This window comes from Podarcis muralis, chromosome 3, assembly GCF_964188315.1.
Source record: "Podarcis muralis chromosome 3, rPodMur119.hap1.1, whole genome shotgun sequence".
Taxonomy (NCBI): domain Eukaryota; kingdom Metazoa; phylum Chordata; class Lepidosauria; order Squamata; family Lacertidae; genus Podarcis; species Podarcis muralis.
The window spans coordinates 119121255-119139872 of record NC_135657.1 but is presented as its reverse complement, the minus strand read 5'-3'; the positions used below and the strand labels follow the sequence as shown (position 1 = coordinate 119139872).

The following is an 18618-nucleotide window of genomic DNA, read 5'->3' as shown; positions in this document are numbered from 1 at the left end:
GCGGGAAACCTGGAAAAGCAAGTAGGAGATTGTTAAACTGCTCCACTGAGGCACAGGCAGCTACCCACCCTGCAATGGAGCAGTATAAGGAAGTCGCCACCTGTGCCTCAGCAGTGGCAAAGCTGCATGCTCCGCTACCAGGGACAGAGAGCACGTGGGGGCGTGGCACACATCCCGGTGACGTGGTACACCGCCCGTGAGAGCGTGGCACATGTTCTGGGGCGTGGCACACTGTCTGTGGGGTTCTGGCGCCCGGCGCATGGGAGGGATGCGCAGCGCGTGTCTGGGGAGGCCGCTGTGATGGCACCCTACTGGAATAGTAGTGCCGGGGTCGGTCAGTTCCCTACACACTCCCGTTCCTCCGCCAGTGTGCCTCAGCCGCCTTCGCATGGGTGGGCAGGCTGCCTCTTTCTCCTGGGAGGAAGAAGCAGTCAACCCGCCCCTCGCCTGCTTGTGCAAAGGTGGATGAAGCAGCCCTGCAAACAGAGTGTGACAGGCTCCATTCCCATGACTGCCTCAGCTACTGCCGCTGCCTTCGCACGGCCACCTGGTGTGTGTCTGTGTACATCACTTCTAGTTTGGACCTCATACTCTCCCCTTAAATCAGCCAGTCAAGGAATCAAGAAAACAGTTACCTGGGGGGTGGGGGTAACTGCAATTTTTTGTAGCTGGAGAGCAAAACTTCAGTGGGAGAAGATAAGGACCCCTGACTCTGCCTACTAACAGCTCTCCATGGAGCTTTACATACAATCCTTTCTTGGTGTCTTCTACACACACACACTTGGGAGTGTACCCCAAGGTTCTCTGAGAAGAAACAGTTGTGTACAGGATAAAGCATCAATCTACGCACTATTAATACAGTGGGCTGCTGAACTGATCAAAATTTGGACCAGGCCGAAGAAGATACACACACATGGGGCAGGGTTGGACAATACATTTGATACTATTTCTAAAATGAAGCTACTGACTTCTTAAATATGAAGCTCCTACACATAACAAAATTGCTGAGAAGGTTATGGGGATAAGAAGAGAAAAGACATTTAAAACAAGTCCAAAATCTAGTGTGCAGTATTGGAAGCAGTGTTAGAAACCTCAGATATAAATTTATTGCCAAATGGCACCTTAAGCCTAGGTTATGGTCACCACAACGGAATGTCTAGGCACCATTTTCTTCCAAATAAGGTTGGTTGTTATTATCATTATTCCTTTCATTTCTATACCACCTTATATTTTAAAGGGAAAATCTCAAAGAAGCCCCACATCTTTGGAATGACCTTCCCTGCCACTCCCCAGCTTTCGTTCCACTAGAAACTGAAGATACCAGCTTGACTTTAGCCAAGTCTTTGGAGAGGGGCATTAGGTACACTACAACACCAGAATGTTGATCTGTTGCTGCTGTTTGTGCTTTAATTTGGATTTTGCACAATTTTACTTTTTGTTTTTATGAAGTTTATGTGCCATATTTCCATCCTGGCACCATTGGGTTAAAGGCAGATGATATGTATTTTAAATAAATACCGTATTGGCCTGAGTGTAAGTCTCACTTTCCCCCCAAATTCCAACTGTGAAAAGTGTGACTTATATTCACAACCTTACGGCATGCAGCCAGGAGCATGGGGTGAACAGCGCCAGGAGCATGGCAAAGCAGCGCCCGCCCCATGCGTAGTCCCCCGTCCTCTCCCCAGAGCAAGGAAGGGGAAAGGCCGCCGACAACGCAGCGTGGCTCCCCTCCCCAATATGCAGCCAGGAGCAGCGAGGAATGGAGAAGCTTATATTTGGGTATTTTTTCTTTCCCCTCCTTCAATTTTAAAGGTGCGGCTTATATTCGGGCCAATATGGTATATGAACGTTGAAATAAAAGCTTCTTGCATCCTTTATGGTTGCCCCCTGCTTACACTGTGCATTTTGCATTGCATTTATGACTTGGCAGCTTCCAGGCCCTGCAGAAGGCGTTCTCTTAATATCCGCAACAATGAGCTGACCTAAGCACCCACCACCACCAAACTCAAGATCACAGAGCTCTTCTCTACAGCAGGTCAAGCTGGTAAACAGAATTCCTTTATTTTATTCTCAACATTCAATTGTGGAAAAACTATGGAAAAGAAAAACCTATGGCAAACTTATTTAATAAGAACTGGACTCAAGAACGACTCCTTTTACCAAACTACATACATTTAGTTTAAAACGCAGGGACTACCTCCAATCAAGTGCAAGTGATACGGAACTATTACACACTGATATGAAACGAGCCCTCTATTTTCAAAGGGCGGCATTCAGCAGAAGTGTTAAATTTTACAATTCACATGCCAAGCTAAAAGAAAATACATTCCAACCATGATAGATAACGTGTGCTTGCCAACACATGGGCAAAATGAAGTGAATTAAGGAAGTGACACCCACTTGTAAAGGAATCTCCTCATTTCCTGGCATGTCTTAATGGATACATTGTATTTTTGCACGTGGGAGAAATATTGCAGAGCCATCAGATGAGCTTGAGTACATGAAGTGCTCAGCCATGTGTGCAGAAGAGGTCTTGTGAAAATATAGATCTCTATGAAAGCTTATGCATAGGGAACTAAAATCAAGGAAGCATCTAGTGTAGAAGGTTTATAACCTAGACCAGTGGTTTTCAACCTTTTTGAGTCCACGGCTACCTTGGACAACCACATTTATTTCTGCGGCTCCCCTGGGGGAGCCACTTACACTGGGTTTCTATTACAGTAAGTGGAGAGTCCCCCATTTCGCCCCACCCCTTTTCAGCACCATTTTTGGCACGTGTGTAATTGGGAGCGCGTGTGTCTAAGGAAAGACAAACAACACCGCTGCTGTGCAGGGCTGAGTTGACAAACATGGCAGCCCCAGCCTGCCTTTCCCTAAACCAGTGTACACGTAGTGGGGAGAGGGGTGCAGAGGGCAAAACAGGATTAAGATCGGAAGCAGAAATATTTTGTCATTTCCGGGGGAAGAAAAGCAAGAAACACACAACACAGGACACACATGCAAATATGGTTCTTTCCTGCACGTCCTCCCTGTCCCCATAAAACTGGGCGACTGTTAAGGAGGAGGGGGTTACCTGGGAGGAGAGGTAGAGAAGAAAAGAAAAGAAAAGAAAAGAAAAGGGGATAGGGATGTTGTGTGTAGAAGGAGAGAGGAACAGAGAAGACACTCCTCACTTTCAGGGTTATTTTTAAATCCCTCCTTATAGTGCACATACACATCCAGGCACACAACCATGAAGCTACTTGGTTATTTTCTTGCATTCCTCAAGCTCTCTGTATAAAACTAAGGAACTGTTAGTTATTGAAGTGGAGGAGGATTTTTGTTACTGTGTGTATGGAGATTTAAGAAGATAAAAGCCACTCAAAAGGGTTTCCCCACTTCTTTTGCCAGGGCAAGTTAAAGCTGCAGACTCCCCTGAATGCTCCTCAGAGAGAAAGAGAGAGATAATGCAGGAAGATATGGACCACAAGTTAATGAAAAACGCTCCCCCGGCTCCCCGGAATGTTCCTCAAGTCACCTCAGGGTGCCACGGCATACCGGTTGAAAACCAATGGCCTAGAACAATGTCCTGCCCTACAATGAAATGAAGCAGTGTATCACTCTTGCTCAGATGCACATACACTCATAGCACTATCCCACACTTGAAGCTACTGCAGGCAAAGCAAGCACCAATAAATGAACCAATCGTGATATTCTGCTTGCAAACCTTCTCTCTCTCCAGAAGTTGCTAGAATGTGCCCCTTATAAGACAAAGCTTACAGTTAGGTACAGTTTTAGCAGCATGTAGCATCACTGGGTGTTCATAAAAGGCTCAAGAGCCCCACAATTCCAGACAATTTCTAGAGCAAGTGGGAATTCATGATATCAGAGAAGAAAGTAGGGTGGGACGAAGAGGACCGCATACCAAGGTAATGATTTCTCCTAATCCACAGATCTGCACATGCAATAATAGGATGCACACAATAATGCGTACACACACTCCAAACAGATGGCTAGCACAGAGTTTATAAACCTCAAGCACATTGGACAATACCATCCACTTCCACAAATTACCAAGACCACATGCAGACAAGTCATGACCACCAGCAGTTGCCCAGGGTCAAGATTTGTGCCTAAGAGGCTGGAATGTTCACAGCTAGCAAAGTGTACAATGGCTGATTCTTTACTTTGAGAGTTGCAGTGTCCCCTTCTACAGACAGAAGGCTTGCCTATAAAGATATTTAGTGCAAAATACCCATTAACTTTGACAATAACTTGTAGGTTATATGATGAGGCTGATAGGAGTGGGGGGAAGAGAAAACAGAATTGCAATCAGACCTAACATCCTATTTTCTATAATGGCCTGCTGGCAATTTTAGACATACTATAACTAACAGGATCAGCTCTAGGACTGTCCATTTTTAATAGTTAGCATTGTTAGGGTCAAGAATTATGGAAATCCCTAAAAGTGAAGACAGAAAATCTCTTTACTATATGCAGGGCAGATGAGGCTCTGCCATGAGCTAATCCATTTTTAGAGAGAGCCAACTATAAAGATGCAGAAAAGTAGAGCAAAAGCAGTTTCCCATTAACTTTGCACAGCCAAGTCCCACTTCATTTCAGAAGTATTTGGATGAACATATAAAAGGACAACTAAAGTTAGATGCAGCTTCATTTGAAATGAATGAAAATGTAAGAGTTCTTCAACAAAGTAATTAAGGATTATTTTCACATCCATACATAAGTAGCTGAAATCTTTGAGGAATAGATCTGAACCACTCTCCCCACCCCTTCCACCACTTTCATGAACAATCTTTTCTTACAACCCCACTTTCCTCCCTAGTGTATTTTAATACTTCATTGTTGGTCAGTTTAACATATGAATGGTCTATTATTGCTACAAAAATAGCATTGTTTTGTTGGAATGTTCAAATGCCAGTACATTAAAATAAGATCGTGTTAGCTAGAGTCTTAATCAAAAGGACACTTACAATATGGCCCCCAGGGCAGACATTAGAATCATGATCCTTAATTGCCACATCATGGCAGACTTGTCCTCTTAAAGGCAAAGGACAGGAAAGCATTTTAATCCTATCTTGTTGCTGTTGTTGTTGGGCCAATTTTCCTGCCTTCCTAAAACCAACACACATAGCATTTAACTTAGAAGGTCTAAACTGTTCACCGACATACCAAAATAAGCATCAAGACACCAAAAGGAAAGAAGGCACTTTGTTGCCAAAATATAGTCATCCACAGTTTTGCACAGAAAGTGCTTATAATTTTAGCTTTAACACAGATGGACTGTATTTCAAGACTGCTCACTCCCCCTTACAGAGAACAGTTGAAATTCAAGATATCCTTTGAGTTAGGTCCAAGTCTATGCAGAGTCAAACATACAAAAACCTCTTGAAATGAATGGGCTTAGGCATGCTTAGATTCACATGTGATCAGGCGGCACATTTTCTAAATGTAACAATAATGCCACTATTGCAGGCAAAAATCCTGCAAACATTCATCCTAAAAAGATGAACTCACACAAATTGCTGAACTGCCCAAGAATGAGCTGTTTCATCCCAAGATAGCTTAATTAGCCCTCTCCACAATCACTGCAAGCAGGGCTACCTAGGGGCCATATTGCACTGCAGGGAGAAGGGATCAAGACTTCACAAAGCTCTCTTTCTTTGCAGCTTGTATTTGATGTTTTAATATTTGTTTCGTTTTTCTGTAAAGGAGTTTGTATGTTTCACCTGTAATATAGCACCTAAATATATTAAATAAATAATATTGTCCTGCCTCTGGTAATGAGTTTGGCTGCACATCAAATGAAGATGTATGACAGAATGAGAGATGACAAAGATTTTCACTCTCATACATAACTTCAGACATTGAGAGTGTCTACAGCCAAAGTGACACTGACTCAGAGTACGTAAGTTGGATCAGGGATTAGCTGATTGTGTAAGCATAAAGGTAAAGAGAACCCTGACCATTAAGTCCAGTCACGGATGACTCTGGGGTTGCAGCGCTCATCTCGCTTTACTGGCCATTTGTCCGCAGACAGCTTCCGGGTCATGTGGCCAGCATGACTAAGCCACTTCTGGCGAACCAAAGCAGCATACGGAAACACAGTTTACCTTCCTGCAGGAGCGGTACCTATTTATCTACTTGCACTTTGAAGTGCTTTCGAACTGCTAGGTTGGCAGGAGCAGGGACCGAGCAATGGGAGCTCACCCCATCCCAGGGATTTGAACCGCCGACCTTCTGCAGGATCTAATCATCGTACTAAAAAAGTACAATGTAAAAAGAGGAAGAGTGTTATATCACAACATTCTATTGCAATACTTTTAATTGGATCTTGGTTGTAAACCCTTCAGGGATAAACCCTTCAGACAAGGCAGACTTTAAAGCAATGCTAAAATAATGCCAGGTAAACAAAGAAAAAACAACAACAAAACCAACAATTTCATGATTATTCCTAGAAATATCCCAATAAAGAAAGTTATATACCACCAGCTGAAATTTTGGCTGTCAAAAGCTTCTTCCCCTCCCCCAAGCAGGACGTGGCTACCCAGGACACTTCTGGGAATCATAGAATCAGAGTGACTGAATATATTTTATTAAATCCAGAGGCCACCAGTGAATTGGGTGGAGTTTAATCACAGACACACACTTGGGAAACAGCAGCAGATGGGTCCTCTCTCATTCTTAAAGTTGTGTTGTTATGCTTTTTTCTCATGTTTCCAGTACCTCTAGTGGGTATAGGACAAGTAGAAAGTTCACCTGTTGAAGTTCTGCTTATGATTCAACCCTCTCCCTAAGAAAGGGATGGTTTTAAGTAAACTTACTGAATTAACTGTGGCAAATGCAGTCCAGCTGAAGTTTTAGAAATTGCACTAAACAGTAACGTTTTCTGTATGAAACTTCCCACCCCAATCTTAGAAGACAATTTTTTTCACAATTATGTTGATTCAGTAAACAATCCATTTCCAAAGAAGCTAGGCTAAAAACAGAACTACAAATCAGGAAGTCCCCTGTCTCATGAACTTACTAGGGGGCCTCAGGCAAGTCACTCTACCATACAGCCCTAAATACAGCATGGGGATAACCTTGCAGAGTTACATCAAGGTAATGAATGCAAAGGACCACAAATACCAAATACAAATGGAGCAGTGCGACTAGGATGATAAAAGGTCTGAAAACCAAGCCTTATGAGGAACAATTGAAGGAGTTAGGTATGCTTAGTCTGGAGAAGAGAAGACTGAGAGGTGATATGAAATTCATCTTCAAAAATTTGAAGAGATGTCTCATGGAAGATGGAGCAAACTTATTTTATGCTGCTCTAGAGGGTAGGATCCAACCCCATGGATTCAAACTGCAAGTAAGGACTAAACATTAGGAAGAACTTCCAGATGTTAAGCGCTGTTTTACAGCAAAATGGATTCCCATGGAAGCTGATGGACTCTCCTTCATTGGAAGTTATTAAGCAGAGGTGAGACAGCCATTTGTCAGGGATCCTTTGCTGAGATTCCTGCATTGCAGGGGGTTGGACTAAATGACCCTCGTGAGTTCCTATTAACCTCATGATTCTTTGAGTGCCCTGCACTCAAAGAACTTAACAGCAAGAATTAGAAAACAGGTTTTATTTATTTGTTCCAAAACATCCACACACACACAGTATATGCAGTACCCGCTACTGAGAAATGCCAAGTATTCTCTATCTAAACTGATATTGCAGAACGGAATAGTGAACACAGGTATTGCATTCTGTCAAAGAGACTGCATTCTTTTAAGTTAATATTGGCTAAAGCAAATATTTCTTTATTCTTTTTTACTACGAAGAGAAGCAGAAGCCTACCAGTTTTTAAAGCATACTTTGCAGTGAATGTGTATGTGGGGGACAGGCCCATACAGCTGATTGGCTAGACTGTTCTGACTAATTTAAACTATGTCCCATTGGGTTACTGCAACACAGAATTCTTGTCTGACTAAGCAAATAACTTGAGATAATTCCCAAGGCTGAATCTTGGCTGTTCCCATTCCAGAGTTGAAAGAAAGTATTTTGAGACAAAAGCAGAAGTCAGACATACGCAGAGAGAAATGAATAATATTGTCAGCACTGCTAAGTCCTTTACATATCCCTCTGGCATCAACAACTTACAGTCAAACCTCGGTTGTTGAATGCAATCCATTGCGGAAGACTGTTCGACTTTTGAAACATCTGATAACTGAAGTGTGACTTCCGATTGGTTGCAAGAGCTTCTTGCACTCCAGCAGAAGCCGCATTTGGGTTGCGAAAAACGTTTGAAAACCGGAGCATTTACTTCCAGGTTTTTGGCATTTGGGAGCCAAAACATTCGAAAACGGAGCCATTTCAGAACCAAGGTTTGACTGTATCAGGTTTGTGGGGCTACCGAGAGCCTGTCTTGGTAACATTAGAAGGACGTGTTACAAGACAAAGAAAATTCACAGAATTGCATAAAAACTGTCCAAACCTGCACATATCTAATAAATGCTTGATGTGACCATATAATCCTGGTGAACAAGCAGTAATTATTTTTACAGGGACAGAATAAGTGCAAAGCAAAGCATTTATAAAGGGAAATTTGCAAACTGCCTTCTGTCCCTTTTGGAGATGAGAGGCAGTAATCATCATCTGAAGAGGCAACAGCATGTTCAAGTAACAGCAGCTCATTCCAACAGAACATGTTACTTACCATTTCTTAGTGCACTCAACCATTAGTTCCTGGTAAGAGGCCACAAACTGGAACTTGGATGCATGTTTTCCAACACGTTGCAGTCTTTTCCATACTGAAGCCATGATAATAAGCAGCTAAAAAAGCCAAAGCCCCAACAGATGTAGAAAGTCTCAGGTTGAGCAAGGCAGGTATAATAGTTTGTTTGTGCTAAGCAAGCTACATGTAAGTCTAATAAAAACAATGGACGCAGAAGATGTTGAAAGGATGCTCAGGATGCATGTTCTGGATATCCCCTTCCCAGAGTAAATCTTCTTTTTAGTGAACAGCACATTGCTGAGTGGGTACAATCATGAACCACGACAAGGAGAAAATGCAAGTGCAAGGAAGTTTCCTCACAGAGTCATCATTCCTCTTCATGGGCTCAAATGAGGTTCAGGCTGTCAGACTGGAAAGCAAAACAGAATTCAAGTGAGGCAGTGGCTGTATGTGCTGTATCTGATAATGTTACAATTGTGGGAAATTTCTTATGTGCTTTTCATATGGCATTCATGGACCCGCAAGACTGTACACATGAGAGAGAGAAAAAGAGACCCACACCCCTTACCAAACCCTCATAGAGAGGGAGAGAAACGCAGAAGCAATTTCAGGAATGCAAGCCACAAGTCTGTCTGGAAACAAACCAATCAGCTATTTTATCAACACACTCATCCTCCCAAACAACTTAAACAAAATACAAAAAATCAGGAGGGCCACCCTCCAGCATCTCTTGGAAGCCAGGCTACATATCGAGGTGCTGCCAATAGTACACACAGAGGGAGCTGCGAGAAGTTCTTTGTTTCCATGCTGATGACAAAAAGGTGTAACAGTTGTTTCTTCCCTCATCTCCTTTCTACAGGGGAATCTGTGCCTATTGGGAAAGTCCGAGCATACTAGCGGTGCTGGCGTTGCAGTAGCAGCAGCAGGCAGTTAGACTGAGGGTGCAAGAGGGTAAAAGACCTTTCCTGAGCTTCAGCAGCTTAGGGCAGGGATATCCTTTTCCTCCAGCGAATAGCAAACAGATCCCCTTCCATCTGTGGCGCTACTTTCCAGCCACGAAAACAGGGCAGGGGCTGTACGGAAAGTGCAGCTCTTTACTTCATCTGGACAGGGGGAAGAGGGAAGGGAAAGCGGCGCAGCAGCAGCAGCAGGAGCAGGAGCCTCAATGGGCAGGAGGCCGGCGAGGGGCTCGGGGGGCGAGCAGAGGCCGCTTCTTTCGCCGCTGGGCGATCTCTCCTGCTTGAGACATTTCTCCGCTTTGCGAGACACCTCGCCTGCTGCATTGTGTCTGCCCGCCTCGCTTGAGGGGCGCTCCCGAGTCCACCTGGGTCTGGCGCGGAGGGCGAGGGCTCGGCTGCTGCCCCTTCTCCATCCCCGGCGCTGAGGGACCTCCGAGGACCTCGCTGCTGCGCGGGGCCGAGGCGAGAAGGGGCAGCCGAGCGGGGGACGCGCGGAGGCGCCGCAGGGCGACGGCGGGCAGGGATGTGGCGCTCGCCCGGCCGCCTCCGGCTCTTACCTTCTTCCCGCCGCTCCAGCCCTCGCTCCCGGCCAGGCGAGGGGGCTGCGCGGGGCTGTCACACACCCCGGCCAGGGCTGGGGCTGCCCATGGCAACCGCTGACCCGCCTCGCTCCAGGCAGAAAAGGGTGAAATATAAAAGCCCCGGCCAGGGGGGAGGCGGCGGCGGCGGCGCTGCTTCTCCTCCTCCTCCGGGACCCCGAAGCAGCAGCAGCAGCAGCTCCGGCTCCTCGCATTCCACAGCCGCCACCCTCCCGCTGCCAGAGGTGCGCGCCTCACACCAACTTTCGCCCAGCAGGCGCAACCGAACCGGCGCCGCTCGGAGCACGCCATTGGCAAAACGGGCGGGAGCCCTCCCCAAGCCGGCGAGCGGATTGGTCGCGGGGCCGCGTCGATCATTGGCCGCAAGGGGAGCGGAGGGTAAAGCGAAACCCTCCTCGCCAGTGAAGAGGCGGGGTTGGGAAAGGGAGGAAAGAGAAGGGGCGGGCTCGGCTGCCGCCACACACACACACACACTCGCCTCAGCCTCGCCCTTTCCATTGGCTCGCAGCGCCGCCGCCGGGGCGGGGTTGTTTACACCGAGCGGCCCGGTCATTGGGTGGCGCTGGCGCCCATCTGCGGAAAGTTGCACGCGCCGGGGTTTTGTGGGAAAGAAGGCAGCTGCCGCTGGGTGGGAGCGGGGCGGGGCGGGGAGGCGCCCGGCGCGGCCTGCCTGGTGGTGGCTCCTGCCGATCTCGCTCCCTTTGCTCGCCCCACAGCAGGGGGGCCAACTTGAATAAAATATTCACACTGTTTGAATGGCGACGCCCATCAGCTGGAGGGGCGGCCGGTCCCCTCACGACCCCTCAAATATTCTGCTGGGGGGCGAATAACTCGGCCCCTCGGAGTTGCCTCTTATCCCCACACACACACTTCGCCCTCCGCTTTCAATAGGTTGCTCAGAAGTAAAAGCCTCCAAGCTGGCGCAGACGGCTGTTTAAATGATTTTGATGACGATTTAATAAATTGGTATACTGCCCTCCATCCAAAGATCCCCGACGGCTGACAGCAGAAAAATACAGAGTGAGAATAGAAAATACGTACAATGAAACAAAACAAAACCAGTAATTCCCCTACTGTCCCACAAAATTATGGCTAATTAAACAATCTATGGCCTTTTAACCACTACTGGGAGAGTGTTACTGTTTCATATTATTTTATTAATATTTCATCAAAAGAATTTCAGTTACAGAAAATAAGGTGATGAAAGTACAAAGAAAAAAGTGCAAAAAACACCAATAAGAAAGAAGGACACAGTATAATACGGTAAATATAATCAGTTACAGTTCCATACATGATTATATAAATATATTATTAATAATAATAATGTCCAAATACATATATGGTTATTGGTAACCTACTGTATTCTGCATAGACTCATTCCAGATGTCAATATATTTATCCAAACCAAGTTACGTCTATAAGCAATCAGGTCATATGTTGCAGGTGTTGTCATATCAATCCATCAATTAAAGGGGATCATATTTTTATTCTTCTAATTCATCAATACTGGTCTCTTGGCCACAGGGTGCGCATAATCCATTTTTGTTGTCCAGTTTGTTGTTATGGTATGCTGGGCTCTCTTTTTTAGCCCAAACTCACCAGAACTCAGTTCCAGTATCTCTCAGGTGGGTGCCATTGCCACTGACAGAACAAGGGAGGCGTTCATAGTGAGTTCCAGTACCTCGTTTTCTAGTAAAATAGCACTGATACAGTAGTATGTATTTGTGTGTGTTTATATTGTAATCTGCCCTGCATTCCTTGGATGAAGGGCAGTATAGAAATTTAATTAATTAATTAATTAATTAATTATACTTTAGTCATGTTGAACCCCACTCAAGCTTTGTCAAATTAACAGTAAGTTTCTGAAAAAGGTGCAGCGCTCTGGGATCTCTGATCCATCTGTGGTGGAACTGTGTCCCAATAACATTCATTCTGACATAATATTTTCTCTGACACTTCTCTTTTAATCAATCATAATTTGATTTGGGATCCTAAATTAGCACTTTTGTTGCTTGAGGGCAACTCCAATCCTGAAGTTCCATCTTGAACTCTTTTCTCTTTTCTCTTAGCTGCTGCCAGGATGGAGGTAGCTGCTAGGTAGAAAACAGGAGAAAATCTCACTTTTCTCACATGTATGAGAAATACATATTATTGGATTGCCAGTTACACAAAGTAACAGTAAGGTACATAGGTAAAAAAGGTAAAGGTACCCCTGCCCGTACGGGCCAGTCTTGACAGACTCTAGGGTTGTGTGCTCATCTCACTCTATAGGCCGGGAGCCAGCGCTGTCCGCAGACACTTCTGGGTCACGTGGCCAGCGTGACAAGCTGCGTCTGGCGAGCCAGAGCCGCACACGGAACGCCGTTTACCTTCCCGCTGGTAAGCGGTCCCTATTTGTCTACTTGCACCCGGGGGTGCTTTCGAACTGCTAGGTTGGCAGGCACTGGGACCGAACGACAGGAGCGCACTCCGCCGCAGGGATTCGAACCGCCGACCATACGATCGGCAAGTCCTAGGCACTGAGGTTTTACCCACAGCGCCACCCGCGCTATACACCAAAGTATGTAAGGTACATAATAAATACATAAATACATAAATAAATACATATGGTACATACCGGTACATAATAAATTCATTGATTATAAGACTTCTCCACAGAGATGCATGTGTTATAGTGGGTTGCAATAACTGCTGGTTTATTGATGTGATCAATAAACATGTGCCTAAAAATGTGTCTCCCTTTTCTTGCCCATTAACTCTGCTGTGCAGGATCAAGCATTTAGAAAGTGCTATTTCTGGTATTGTTTTTGTTTTTATGTTATGTTTATGGTGTTATTGTTGAAAACCAAAAAAATGCATTAAAAGGAAAGGTCCTCAACTCTATCATGAATTTGAAAAACATTCAAAATTAACTTTATGTAGCCCCAAATCTACCATTTGGGAAGTATACATTCCTAGTCAAACTAGAGTACATCCCTTCATTCTTAAATCTTACCCATTGTTTGTGTGAACATACCAGATGGCATTACTGTAATTTAATGATATTTAGGCTCCATTATTACTATCTGTTAAACTACATATACAAAAATCATCACAAGTCTTCTCACTAGAAAAAAACAGTGCTGCCATGTGCAGTGTGCCCATTCATATTTGTTGAGACTTCCACACCACTTTTTAGCCAACACTCCCAAAGTAGTTTACAAATCATATAAAAACAGTATACCAATATTAACACAGCAAAGCAACATTGCTCTTATATTTTATAATGTGTGTGATTTATAAATCTTTTAAAATAAAGCATGGATCAACAGAAACACAACGGATAAATTCCAATATTAAGGGTTAATTTCCAAAAGAACAACAGCTACCAGAATATCATGGGGGGGGGGAGGGACCCATACAAAGAACAGCATTTCAGACTGTGTGGTGACATTAGAAAAGTCTCTGCCTTCCTTTGGATAGGTGGTAGATACTGTTACTGAGTTGCTAAGATAGTTTATGTTTTGCACTGGAAACTGACGCCGACCCAGTGCAGTCTTTAGGGAGCTTCTACTATGCTAGCCCATGAAATGAACAAGAGTTGCAGGCATATTCTATTCATACTCCTTTGGTTTGGCTTTTGCTGCTACTTGCAGAGTGGTCCTCAGATTTTATCTTGGAATATACTGTTGTTCCCTTGGGATTTTTTGACCCTCAAGGTTTTGTCTGAAAACCTTGAGGGATGAAGCTACATCAGAACCAACACCTGGAGAAGTGTTATTGCTGTTATTGCATAAAAATGCATTTCTCCCACAGGAATCTTGCTCTGAACTTTCTTGACTAGTGTCGAAGTGGAGAGATATTCTTACACTAATCATGAACCTTTTCTTTGGCAAAAATAATGTTTTTTCACATATCCAGTGTACTGTGATGTCTCCTCACTTATATGATACCACTACCATGCCCTTTAGCTGAACGTGACTGAACATATTGGAAAGCGTTGACTCTGAGGTGATGTTAGGTGAAATAATTTTGTGAGCTCATCCTGTTACTTTCTTCATATGCATTTCACATTATTTAAGATAGGAACGGATATTTGAAAACATTCTGTTCATTAGATTACACATGCTGACCCAAATTATCTTTTTGTCATGGGAACATTTTTAAACACTTCTAAGAATTGCCTTTTGTTTTTCCTCCAGAAGAAACAGTTAAGAGAAGTATTAGCCTAGACTGCAGTCCTAAATTATTGCAAGAAAAATTCTCCACTGAAGTATGTTTAGAATTTGAACGGTAAAGACACACACAGTGCAGCGATCCTCCCTGTGCTATGTGTATATTTAGCAAAAACATTTTTGTTTCCCACACACAGACATCACTTCTCTCTCCAGCAGAATAAATGCAAAGGATCCGGTGGCTGTTCAGCAACTTGTGTTTCAAAACATCATTATTTATTAACATTTTCCATTTCATTATTTGCTTTTAGGTTCAAATTACATGAGGCCTACAGAAGATAAGAGCATATGAAATTATTTTCTCATCTAGATGTAGAGCAAACTTTCTTCTGAAACAAAAAACAATGATTTTGTTGCTTTTGTTTTATTTGAAAAAGATTGATGAGTGATTTGACAAATGTTATAGTTAGTGATTTAACAAATGTTAAATGATCCCATTAGCTATAAATGTCTTCTAATAAGCATGCAGCTACTATCTCTCTCCTCCATCGCTTCTGGTATTAGCAAATATAACATGTCGTTAGGGTTTGTTTTACCCAGCACACATCTTTCATTCAAAACCATCTGAGAAGTGACTTTGAAGACTAAAGAGGGGGCAGAGTACATTGGTGCTTAATCCAGAGAAGCTACCACTACTGTACTTGACTACGGTACTGAAAATCCTCTTCCTTCTGCCCCCATGTTTCTGCAACACTGTCTCCCAGGACCAGGCGAGGATTGGAGCAGGAGAAACAGAAGCAGATTACACACAGGCATAGTCTTTGCCTGCTTGTGCGCAGCTCGGGTGAGGGAGATACATAAGCCGAGAGGTTAGGGCGGAGCCTCTCTCTTGCTGCAACTGCCTCATCAGGTGCACACCTAGGAGTAGCTGAGAGGAACAGAACTCATGGACATGCCTTTTCCTAACTTGCAAATGTGCTTTTGACAACAAATAGTCAATTCCTCACAGTGGACATTCTTGCCTTACGATGTGGTGGAGTGTGACAGCTAGCTTTCAGCTGAAATGACTACATTTCTTAATAATGTGCCTCTCAGATAACATTTTAAGGAATCCGGCAAAGCCCATTTATATATAAGCTCTTGGCTTACCCATAAGTTTTTTTAGAACTGTATTATATTCGTGATATTCTGTGATACACTTTCAGTATTTTGAAAGGAGTCATGAAGACAAAATTGTATGGAATGTATCTCAGGATTTGGACAAATGTTTCTTTTAAGTAGACTGAACCTGTCAGTTTCTTTTATGGCCATGTGGTGGAACACAAGTCACCCAGTACCAACTTCTGAGACCAATTATCCAGGACAGATCAGGACTACCATAGCACTGTCACGGGCTGGCCAAGTCAGGGTGATGCAGAGGGATGGAATCCCTGCAGACCAAGACAACCCCACACCCCGTTCTCTCAAGTCAAGTACCGTGATGTCCAGTTAAAACTTCAAGATGTATCTGGGAGATACAGCCCTCATCCACCAGAATTCAGTGACACAAGTCTGGCTGGCATGTTCAACCACAATCAGGTCAGAAATAATAGATCCTTTCCCATTAGCTGATCTGGCATTCACCAATAGCACCTGAAGACTAGAGGGGTTTTCACCACTGAAAAACTAAAGAGACACCAATTTAGCCTTTTCTTCCATTACAAACATAGCCCTTCTTAAGACATTATTGGTCTTTGTTATTAAGAGAACAACTAAATATTTATGGCATTAATGAATGAATGAATCAATGTGTTACAGTCACAAACCAGAAATACGGACATATACGGTAATAGAAAACTGTAAATATAAATAGGTTAAAATTAAACTCTATAAGCTAAAACATAAGGTAAATAGCACAGATATAAAACAATTGAAATATGTGCGTTAGGTTAAAACCTTAACCACTAATTTAAAATATGCATGTTAAGACATTGGCCATTAGATTCATTCAGAGCTTATTTCCTTAGTTTTATATCAGCAGCACCAAATTTAGTCACTTTTAAGGTATTCTCTGGTTCCCTGTCCTCTATTAGATATTTTTAAGTAGGGGTTTCTTAAGTAGTGGTTAAGAAAAATTGAATTTGAACTTAACAGCTTTACAGTAGAGATTTCCCTCTATAGTTGTTCTGTACTGCTGCAAACTTGTGGTTCCCCCCCAAGCCACACTTGCGGAATGTTTGCTAAAGGCATATATAGCATTCTTTCCATCGGGAGAAGAAATAACTTTATCACAGAGACCTCCAATATAGTTGTCTCCACCTACCATTAAGACTTACCATTTTCTAAGCTTATTTTGTAATCTGTTTTAAGCCTGCTGCACATTCAAATTGTTCTGTTCTGTTAAGTTGCTCAGTATTCTTCCTTCTTGTTAATCTTTTCATTTTCTACCTGAAGTTTCTGTACTCTTTATACAAATGGTAACCATTTAAATCCTTTATTGTGGTTATTGTTTTTCTGTGCCCTTCCTGTGTGGTCTCATCAGTCTTTTGTTTTCAGTATCATTATGATCTGCTAATACAAACTGTAGCACCAATGGATTTAAGAAGTATGCTTTTGATTGGGAGGACGTTGGCATTTACACAATCTGTGACCTGCTTCCCAGAGGGAAAGCAATTTCCAAAGAGAAACAGCAAGGTAAATTAAAAGTGGGGCTGCCATACTTCCCAGACATTACCAGGATTTCAAAGGCAGAATTGACATGGGGGGCGGGGATTTCCTAAAGGCAGCACTTTGTCCTGGATCTTAGGCAATCAATCAAAAAATTGCAGGGTTTTGGGCATTCTTGTAAAAAAATCAACTCACTAACTTTGAGGTTTGTCTTAAAAAAGCTCACTTCTTGAAATATGGCAACCTTATCAAAAGACACTCATACTACCTGGTTTCAGGTAGCTCAGGCTCATTCTTTTGCACTTAGTTTGGAGCACAGGGAAGAGGGCCTACGCACACTTACCTTGTTTGAATCCTTATGCAGCAGACCAGCTTATGATTGAAATGTGCTGCTTCCCAAATATACAGCAATGTATTACATCATGAAGCAGGGGGTGCTAGAGGCCTTCAAACTGTATGGGAATCAGATTTAGGCTACTCAATTGAAAATCACAAATGGGAGGGTATCTGGACCACTCCCCTACTCAAAACCATCTCTACTCGCTAACAGGAGGCCTCACTCAAGGTCATCCCCCGAGGGCACTGGATGCCAGTCAGGATGGCAAAAAGCAATCCCTCCCTTTTCCCTTTATGTTGGAAGGGCTGCGGAAAGCTTGGTTCATTTATTCATGATTGGTGGGAATGCCCTTATGTTAAAAGCTTTTGGAAGAGAGCATTCTCCATTATATCCACAATTCCAGCCAACCCTTTTTTCCAAATCCTGCCTTAGCCCTAGTATCTTTGGACTTAGGCTCCACCCTGTGCCACAGTGAACTAGTAGGCTTCTTACTGACCTTAGCAAGAGCTCAGGAATGGAAGAACCAGACTGAAATACCCCTGAACATATTGGAAAATGCAGCAATGTCTGAGCGTTTCACCAGACTCAGGAACGCAATTAAAAGCATAATGAACAGAGACACCTTCCAAGAAACATGGACCCCTTTCTTTAACTATGTTAATGACCAAAATCAAGATCTTCTTATATCAACCTGCTCAACATTCTCAGTGGAGAGGTTATGCCAAGTACAGTAGTACCTCCGGTGATGTAACCCTCTGGTTACGTAAACTTCAGGATGTGAAAGCTGCAAACCCGGAAGTATTTGACTGGGTTTTGCCCTGCGAACATACACAGAAGCGGTCCTCAGGTTGCGGAAACCTCGGACCTCTGGAACAGATCCCGTATGCAACCAGAGGTACTGCTGTAATATGTTTGAATGTTGAACGTATAAGTGTATGTCTAGAAACAATGGATAAAACAAGCACCATTAGTTATACTGCTGGATAAGTGTTTAATGGTTATTATATTTGTATTCGTATGGAACCAATAACAATTTGTTTTTTTGCAAAAAAAGATGTATGGTTTTGCTTACTGAATTGCTCAGCTAGCGGTAATTCAATTTAGGCTACTCTTCAGGAATATGACCTTTTCCTTGTTTTTCCCTAGAGCAACTAGACTTTCAAAATTCCTGTACTGTTTATGTCATCCAACGCTTTTCTTTTGATGATGTGAATT

At 43.4% G+C, this 18618-nt stretch overlaps 1 protein-coding gene across 8 annotated transcripts in view; it reads right to left on the bottom strand.

The window, feature by feature from the left end:
- EHBP1 (EH domain binding protein 1) overlaps nucleotides 1–10324 on the bottom strand; it is a 277994-nt gene extending 267670 nt beyond the window's left edge. For all 8 annotated transcript variants that reach the window (XM_028721911.2, XM_077926576.1, XM_077926573.1 and 5 more), the window contains exons 1-2: nucleotides 10225–10324; nucleotides 8691–9117 (exon numbers count right to left, since the gene is read on the bottom strand). In XM_028721911.2, coding sequence (XP_028577744.2) covers nucleotides 8691–8794 — 104 coding nt within the window. In that variant the 5' untranslated portion in view covers nucleotides 8795–9117; nucleotides 10225–10324. The remainder of the gene's footprint in view (nucleotides 1–8690; nucleotides 9118–10224) is intronic.
- Between the last annotated feature and the right edge of the window lie 8294 nt (nucleotides 10325–18618).